The sequence below is a fragment of the Myotis davidii genome, unplaced genomic scaffold (assembly GCF_000327345.1).
Source record: "Myotis davidii unplaced genomic scaffold, ASM32734v1 scaffold646, whole genome shotgun sequence".
Lineage (NCBI taxonomy): Eukaryota > Metazoa > Chordata > Mammalia > Chiroptera > Vespertilionidae > Myotis > Myotis davidii.
In genome coordinates, this window is record NW_006296801.1 from 375,769 (window position 1) to 384,889 (window position 9,121).

The 9,121-nt window shown below is 41.3% G+C and overlaps 1 protein-coding gene across 1 annotated transcript in view; it reads left to right on the plus strand.

The window, feature by feature from the left end:
- Positions 1–429: 429 nt before the first annotated feature.
- Positions 430–9,121, plus strand: part of AAMDC (adipogenesis associated, Mth938 domain containing) — a 19,116-nt gene continuing 10,424 nt past the window's right edge. Inside the window, exons 1-2 of the mRNA XM_006772515.2 lie at positions 430–530; positions 4,662–4,811. Coding sequence (XP_006772578.1) covers positions 4,680–4,811 — 132 coding nt within the window. The 5' untranslated portion in view covers positions 430–530; positions 4,662–4,679. The remainder of the gene's footprint in view (positions 531–4,661; positions 4,812–9,121) is intronic.

Sequence of the window (9,121 nt, forward strand, 5' to 3'; positions counted from 1 at the left end):
ATGGGGGGGTGGAGGGCTCTGGGGTGCCGAGGAATAGCAGGGTGGCTTCACCGACGACAGGAGGCGCTAGCTAGTGGACGCCCCGGCACAGCCGAGCGGCCCCGGCACTGCGCCGCGATCCCACAATACAGCAGCGGCCGGGAGCAGTCGAGAACCGCGTCCGACTGGGGAAAGAGAGACGCTCAGCGCCTTTCACTTTCCTCCCTCTTCCCGCCCCCGTTCCTCCATGTCCTTCGCTCCTCCCACTTAGAGCTCCACACAGCCTCGTGTGACAGGGGGAATGAAAACAAGGGGAGCCGGGCCGGTAGGCGGGCTGGAAGCTGAGGAGGCGGGACTTTCTGGGAACCGTAACCAATAGGCTTGAGGGGTCGGGGCTTCGTGAGGTGACGGGCGAAAGGTTCCTTCGGGGCGGGGCGCGGCGGGGCGGGGCTTGTGGAGGGAACACCTAGATCCGAGGGCCCGAAGTCAGTGAGGCGGGAGGAACGGCACCGAGCGGTTGGTGGTCGCAGCTCCCTGGAAGCGGGCTTTGGGTGAGTGTGGCGGGGACTCCGAGAACTGGAAGAGGGCCACGAGATGGTGAGGGGAGTTCAGGAGAGTGAATGAGAGAAAAAAAAGAGAATAGGGGAGGAAGAAGCACGATTGTGGGAGAACGTGGGAAAGGGGTACTACCGTAGAGAGGTGCCGTTAACTAGGGTTGCGGTGGGACCTGTGTAAGGAGAAGTCTGCGGGAGTTTGCTGAGGGGTGTTGCTCTCCGCGGTACAAGATTCGCGGCTTCGCTTTCGGAAAAACAGTGTCTGAGGGCCCGAGGGGACGAGGGCCTACGGAACCGGGCTCGGCGGAGATCACCAGTCTGAACAGTTGGGGTCCTGCCAGGAGATCGGGGTCTGAAAGGACCTAACTCTGCAGGAGGACCAAGGGGTGAGAGGACAGGGCTGTGCTGTGCTCGCTTGGGTGTGAGGGAGAGGGGCTCTGAGGAGACTCTAGGGGTCTAGCAGTGGTTCTCAACCTTCTGGCCCTTTAAATACAGTTCCTCATGTTGTGACCCAACCATAAAATTATTTTCGTTGCTACTTCATAACTGTAATGTTGCTACTGTTATGAATCGTAATGTAAGTATCTGATATGCAGGATGGTCTTAGGCGACCCCTGTGAAAGGGTCGTTCAACCGCCAAAGGGGTCGCGACCCACAGGTTGAGAACCGCTGGAGGGGACTGGTCCGTGGGATGGGAGCAAAGGGTGGGCTAGGACTCGGTCGCTGAGCGGGCGGGCGTGGTAGGAGATTTGGTGGAAGAGACAAAAGTTTGATAGAGGACAGGGTTCCACCTCGTTGGGGGCAGCAGTGAGCGTTCTCCCACAAAGAATCTCAGAAAACCGACAGTAATGCAAAATGGAATGTACAGCCTGAGATGCCCTGTGCATAGTGGTTTAGGAGCCTGAGCTTTGGATTCGGCCAGACTCGAATCCTAACAGAACCACTTGGTACCATTGGGGACGATTCTTAATTTCTCTGAACCTCTGTAAAGTGGGGGTGATAACAGTGCCTACACCGTAGGGTCTACATAATTCACAGTAAATTGATTGGCACGATGCGCTGGCACATTGTAAGTACTTTTTTTTAAAAAAAGGAGTTCCTAAAATTTAGATTGAATCCAGCTATAATTTATACAGTTTACTACTTTGAGCCAAAATTTTCAATGTGCATTTAAAACTTACATAGTACCTACTTCCTAAAAAGAATTTGAAGCAAGATACAATATAACCATGTAAAATAGGACAATTAATGATTAAGGATGATAAAGAAATTTATAGGCAGATAATAATGTTGAGAACAGAAAAATGCTTACCACAATTAAACGTTGCATTTTGTTCTGCATTTCTAGGTTTAAAAAAAGGGAAAACCGTGATGGTCGACATCATCCTCATTATCTAAAGAAAGAAAAAAAATTACTCATTTATCAAAAGAGAAAAAATTATAAGAGGAATTTATTACCTAGAATACTTATTTCTAATATTCAAACCCTTTCTAAAAGGAAAAAAATGTTCTTTTGAAAATTCCAGTTTAAGAAATACTGATGTACATGGTTTCCTTTAGTTCTTTGAATATATTTATAATAGCTTCTTTGAAGTCTTTGCTATATCAAACATTTGGGAACACATGTTTCTTTTTTTAAAAAATATGTTTTTATTTTATTTCAGAAAGAGGAAGGGAGAGGGAGAGAGAGAGAAACATCAGTGATGAGAATCATTAATGAGCTGCCTCCTGCACAGTGGATCGAGATCAAAACCCCAGCATGTGCCCTGACCGGGAATCAAACCAGGAACCTTCTGGTGCACGGGACGACGCCCAACCAATTGAACCATACCGGGCAGAGCCACTGCATTTAAATAAATAAATAAATAAGCAAACATATATATATATAATTATTGTTGACAGTATAATGGATGTCCTCTATCTCCCCTTTCCCCCCATGCTCACAGGCTTTTGTCCACTCTGGATATGTGGAGAGTTTATTCTTCTATGGCTGTGTCACCTCTGGGAAATTCCAATTAAATCCTTCCCTACTCTCCCAATCCATTGTTTGCCCCAAATATCAAGGAACCAGAGCCACCTGTCATCCATATTCACCTCCACTAAGATCACTAGTTTAAATCATGGTGCTTAAAGTCAAGTGAGCCTCCTCTGACTATAGCAGCAAATCTGTTGTTTTTCATGCTCTGCTCCACCCACATTGAACCTCTGTGCCAACAGAATCAATGTGGGGGCATGGGCGTGGTCCCAGGCAAGAACAACAAAATGCCTTACTGTTCTTTACCTGAAATTCAGTGGTTGTCATAAGTAAACACTTCTCAGTTTATATATATATGCATTTACTAGTAATATAAATTACTAGAGTACCAGGTGGTTATTTTTTATAGTTTTGTCCAGCTTTATATTTGCTTTTGGGGTAAGGATTGTCAATCTCCTCACTCCATCATGCTGAAGTAAATCTCCATCTTTTCATTTTATCTCCAAAGAAATACCCTGAGCATTCCTTCCCCAGCCTGAGAAGTGATGTTACTATTAGTTTCCAAGGCTGGATGTTTCAGGGTCCCGAGAATAACAATGTACTTATTAGACCTCTAAAGAAAATGTGACAACCACATAAATGAGAAAAATGCTTCCTAACCCATAGTGGGTTAGGGCTAGCTCTATTTTGTATATATAATAAGGAAATTATTTGTCTTAAAAATCCAAATACTGGCATTGTTCAGAAAAATTTAAGTTTCTAATTATTATAAAGTTGGACTGCTGAAACTTGTTCACTGAAACATTTTGACTTGCATTATTAATGCTTTATGTCCCAACATTTATATTTTTAAAAATTCACACACAAATGAAAATGGAAAAACTGCCCATACCTTATTTCTGTCCCCTATTTTTCCACTTGCAATCATATACTTAGGTATCTTTTGACCCCAAGGGGGGGGGGTAGCTAACATTCAGAACAACCAATAATAGGAAGAAGAGAAAAAAAAAATTTTTAAAGGATGAAATGTTGCCTGGCTGGTGTGACTCAGCGGTTGAGCATTGACCCAGAAACCAAGAGGTCACTGGTTCAATTCCTGGTCCTGCCCTATTATGGGCTTGATCCCCAGTAGGGGGTGTGCAGGAGGCAGCTGATTGATGATGTTTCTCACTTATTCAAGTTTCTATCTCTCTATCCCTCTCCCTCCCTCTCTAAAAATATCAATGAAAACATATTTTTTAAAAAGGGATAAAATGTTCCCCCATCATCATGGATTCTTAAGCACGTTCTCCATGTTTGCAATGTGCTAGCTGGATGTCTTTTGGCATAATTGTTACACGTTTGGACTAGATCGCACATAGGTTGGTGTCTTCAAAGAGGCCAACCACATAGGCCTCACTTGCCTCCTGCAAAGCACCAATAGCTGCATTCTGGAAGCGCTGATCTGTTTTGAAGTCCTGAGCAATTTCTCGCAGCAGATGCTGGAAGGGAAGTTTGAGAATCAGAAGTTCAGTGGACTTCTGATAATTTCATGGAGTGCCACGGTACCAGGCCTATAACGGTGAGGTTTCTTCGCCCCTCCAGTAGAGGGCGCACTCTTTGTGAGCAACTTTGGTAGCCAAGTGCTTGGCCACTCATCAATTTGTGAGCAGTCTGCTTTGTAGGAGCCATGGTGTAGAGCAGCGATTTTCAACCTTTTTCATCTCATGGCACACAAAACTAATTACTAGAGGTCTGCGGCACACCAAAAATATTATAATTTTTGGCGATGTGGCAAAAAATATAGGTATAATGTTGGTTTAGTCACACCGGATGACTATTGTGTTGGTTATTGTCATTTTTTTATTTGACAATCTAAGGGAAAAGAAGTCAGTGCCCCTAACTAAATAGTCAGGTATTGCATGTTTAAAACTTCTTGTGACATACCAGTGTGCTGCGGCACACCAGTTGAAAATCGCTGGTATAGAGAGCTCCTTACTTACCTCCCTTCTCCTTCTGCTAGAGCTCTATGAGCTAGAGGTGGCGTTAGCATTAGAGAGTGATAGTATTACTAGAATATTTAAATATATATTTTTATATAGTATACCTCCTGTATTTTGGAACAATTTCAACCTTCCTTTATAACTGATTTGGTACTTTTTTTTAAATTTCAGATTTCAGTTAAGTTCCTTATGTCTTCCCCTGAAATTGCTTCCCTTTCATGGGGGCAAATGAAAGTACAAGGCTCTACTAAAACCTATAAGGACTGCAAAGTGTGGCCAGGGGGAAGTCGGGATTGGGATTGGAGAGAAACAGGAACTGAGGTAAGCTATTAGTGTTTGGTTGACACTGCATAAGGCTAACAAAGTGATTTCCACCATCCTAAGCTACCATGACCAAGTGAAGAGTAGCGCTCTCTCTTTCTCTATTCTCTCTCTCTCCTTGAGATATAACCCAAGTATGCAATTCAATGGAGTTTTTATTGTCATAAACTTATGCAGTAGTTAACCCCTACTAATTCTATCACCCCAAAAGGAACCCCCATAACCATTTTCAGTCACTGCCTATTCTTCCCCTCCCCCAACTCCTGGCAATTACTAACCTACTTTCTGTTGCTGTAGATGTGTCTATATTCATTCCAGATAAGCAGAATTATTCAATTCTCTTAGGACTGGAAATGCTGGGTCATATGGTAACTCTATGTTCAGCCTTTTGAGGAACTGCCAGCCTGTTTTCCGAAGCAGCTGCACCGCTTTACATTTTAGATTTCAGGAATGTATGATGTTTTCAATTTTTCTAAATCTCTCTACACCAACACTTACTATTGTTACTATTGTTTGCTTTTTTTTTTTTATGCCCCTTCTAGTGGGTGCAGAATGTTCTCTCATTGTGGTTTGGATTTGCATTTCCCTTGTATTGCACTTCCTCTGATATTCTCAGTGTGCAATGCCTAAGGTAGAGTCTGTGTTCCATGAGTGGAGTCCGATGAAACAAGGGAGCCCTTACCTCTCTGGCACACTCACTGGGGACTCAGCCCCACAATAGACAGCTGGGGCAGGACGTGAAACAATGGAGTCCTAGTCCTCCCTGGAAAAAACCTTTCCAGCTGGAAGATTAGAGGAGAAATATTCTTAGCTGCAGCAGTGGAGTGGAGTCCCCACCTCATTGATTTTGGGAGTCGGGAGGCAGGCAGCAGTCCTTCTTTAAATACCAGAATTTCTCACCTTTCCTATCAAATATTTATAGAAATCCTTTAATAGATATTTCTTCATTTGCTGTTTGCTCTCAGGATCATTTCCGAAGGCTTTGAAAGATTTTTGTTTCTGTTTTTGTTTTTTTGTTATTGTTGTTTGAATGATTTTTTTCTGAGTTGTTCCATGGGCAACTTAAACTCAACATATCCAAATGGACTTCATTTCCCTGTTCCTACCTTTCCACACAGGTATCTAGGTACTCTCTTGTGTTCCCTATCTCCATTAATGGTACCACTATCCACACCGTCAGTCAATTAAAAGGGAAACCGCAGAGACAATTTTTATTTCTCCATTTTTCTTCCCCACCACAGCTAACAAAGTACATTTGTTGATTCCACCTCAGCAAAGTCTCTCAAATTTACTTCCTCCTGCAGCCTCAGTTTTCTCTCCTGGACTATGGCATTGATCTCCCTAGCTGGTCATCCTGCCTCTTAGTCTGCCTTTTTCATGTCTCTCTTCTGTTATAATTTCTAAAAGATGAAGTTGCTGCCAGCACCTGTTTGGCTCAGTGGATAGAGCGTCGGCCTGCGGACTGAGGGGTCCCAGGTTCGATTCCGGTCAAGGGCATGTACCTTGGTTGCGGGCACATCCCCGGTAGGACATGTGCAGGAGGCAGCTGATCAATGTTTCTCTCTCATTGATGTTTCTAGCTCTCTATCCTTCTCCCTTCCTCTCTGTAAAAAAAAAAATTAATAAAATGTATTTTAAAAAAAGATGAAGTTGCTCATGTCTCTGCTCTGCTTAGAAAACTTCAACGGCTTTTCATAGACTTCAAAATTAAATAGGACAGTGTTCACAGCCATTTTTTTATGATACAGTTCCAAATTAGCCTTTTATTCCATCTCCTATATTTAATAACATGCGTCTGAAGACCTAGCTATCCCACACCAAATACTTATTGCCTTCCAACCTACCATTATCCTTCATTTTGTATCCTTTGTGCCTTTGCTAAAACCATTTTCCTTACTTGGAATGACACACTCCCTTTTGAAATCTTAAAATCCTTCGATTCCTAGCATCCGTATTATCTCCTCTAAGAAGCACTTTCTCATAGCCCTGGTGAGAATGAGCAGCTTACTCCCTCCTCAGTATTTCTGTAATACTTGCTGCCTCTATTACAGCACTTAGCACAGATTGCCTGATTATAATGAGTGTATTTATGTGTTTCCTCACTAAGTCCCCAAGTTGTTAGTATTCCTCACTAAGTGGAGAGCTTCCTAAGGGTAAGAACTATGCACTTAGCCCAGAGCCTATAAAATAGGACTCAATACATTTTTGCTGCATTGAATTTTTCATTATAAATGTCATTAAACCAATTTTTAAAAAATCTTTTGTGACATTCCTTCTGAGGTAGGTTAATGTTGTATTTCTTTTTTTATTAGTTTAAAAGGGGAAGGGGTAGGTTTTGTAGTGATTAAACCATGGAAATATCAAGAAAATGTTTTGTCTTCAACCGGTGTCCTTGCAATGGTGATTACTATTACCTCCCAATTCTCTATCCATCATTTTTAAGCAGCTACTATACAACTGCTCAAATATAGCTTTTCTAGAGTCACACAAATAATATATTTTGGAATTAAGTTTTGAACCCTAGTGTTACTCTAAAGCCCATACTTTATAACTGTTCCATACTATCTTCACTCATTTCTATCCTAAAGCAATAACTGTCTTTTTAGAGAAGATCCTTCTGTGTAGGAACATGCATAGTTCGCTCATTTATATATCCTTTTGTTAGGCTGAAAGTGGTCAGGATGGAAGATGTAAAATAAGTGTACTCAACAATGAAGATAAATTTTTTTAAGTGTAAAATTAAAAGAAAGCCAAACCAATTAGCACCCACCCCAGGAGAACTTTAAAGGACCAATGGAAACTTCATCCCAACTTTTAATTTTGAAAAATGTTAATCCTAACACACAGCAGTATGAATAATACAGTAAATACCCATACACCCTTTATCTAAGTCCTCAAGTTGTTAGCATTTTACTATATTTGTTTTTTCTCTCTAAACGCACATACATACACACACACTCACACACATTCACACACTTCTCCCCCAATCATTTGAGAGTAAAGGGCAGATATCATATTTCAGCATTTCTCCCCTAAGGACATGACCATTCTCCTACATAGCTACAATACCATTATCATAAATAAGGATGTTATCATTGACACAATATTATCTAATATACAGTCTATCTTCAAATTTCCTCAAAGTTCCAAAAATATCCTTTATGGCTGTTGGTTTTGTGGTTTTATTTTTACACGTAATGCAAGTGCAGGCATAAAGTGACACACAATTCCCACAGAGTTGTACAGCCGACCAGACTAGAGGTTCTTGTGCTTGGACAGTGCTACCTACAGAGAGACAGATGAGTTGGTACTAACCCTCTCTGCTCTTGTGCCGGTTTGCTTTTGCTCTTGTTGTGTGTGTGTGTGTGTGTGTGTGTGTGTGTGTGAATATATTTTATAGATTTTTTACAGAGAGGAAGAGATAGGGATAGAGAGCTAGAAACGTTGATCAGCTGCCTCCTGCACACCTCCTCCTAGGGATGTGCCCACAACCAAGATACATGCCCCTGACCGGAATCGAACCCGGGACTTTTCAGTCCACAGGCTGACGCTCTACCCACTAAGCCAAACTGGTCAGGGCTTGCTCTTGTTTTTATTCACCTTTCAACCTGGTTGATGTAGGCAGCCTATATTGAACTCTTCTGTGTTAAACCTCTCACTCTTTTTTCTTAATTTTGAAAAATATTGAACATATTTAACAAATTTAAAAAAAAAATAGGAAAGACACTTGTATACCATCAACCTATATTCACCAATTGTTAACATTCTGCTACATTTGCTTATTTGTCTCTCTGTGGTACTTTCTCAATAATGATTTCTGTTGAATCATTTGAAAGTAAGTTGCATACATCGTGAAACTTGAACCCTAAATACTTTAGCATGTAGGTACTAAAACAAAGGTGTTCTGCTACACATAATCACAATATTACACTCAACATTGATATAAAACTAAACAATGTAAGAAACTCAACATTGAAATATTATTAAATAACATCTACTCCGTGTCAAATTACAATTATTCCAATAAAATGAATGTCTTTTATAGCTGGCTTACTTTTCTAATCCAAGATATATTCATTTTGTTGTCATGTTTCTTTAGTCTCTTCATTTAAAACCAGTTCGCCACATATTTTTCCTCTTTTATGACACAGGTGGTTTTGAATTGTCTGGAACAGTGGTTTTGTAGACTAGTTCACAATTTAGATTTACCTGATTTTTTTTCTATCACAATTAGATTCAAATTAATCTTTTTGGCAAGAATGTTCTTGTCATTGCCAAGACAGTCAATTATGTCTTCAGTGCATTATATC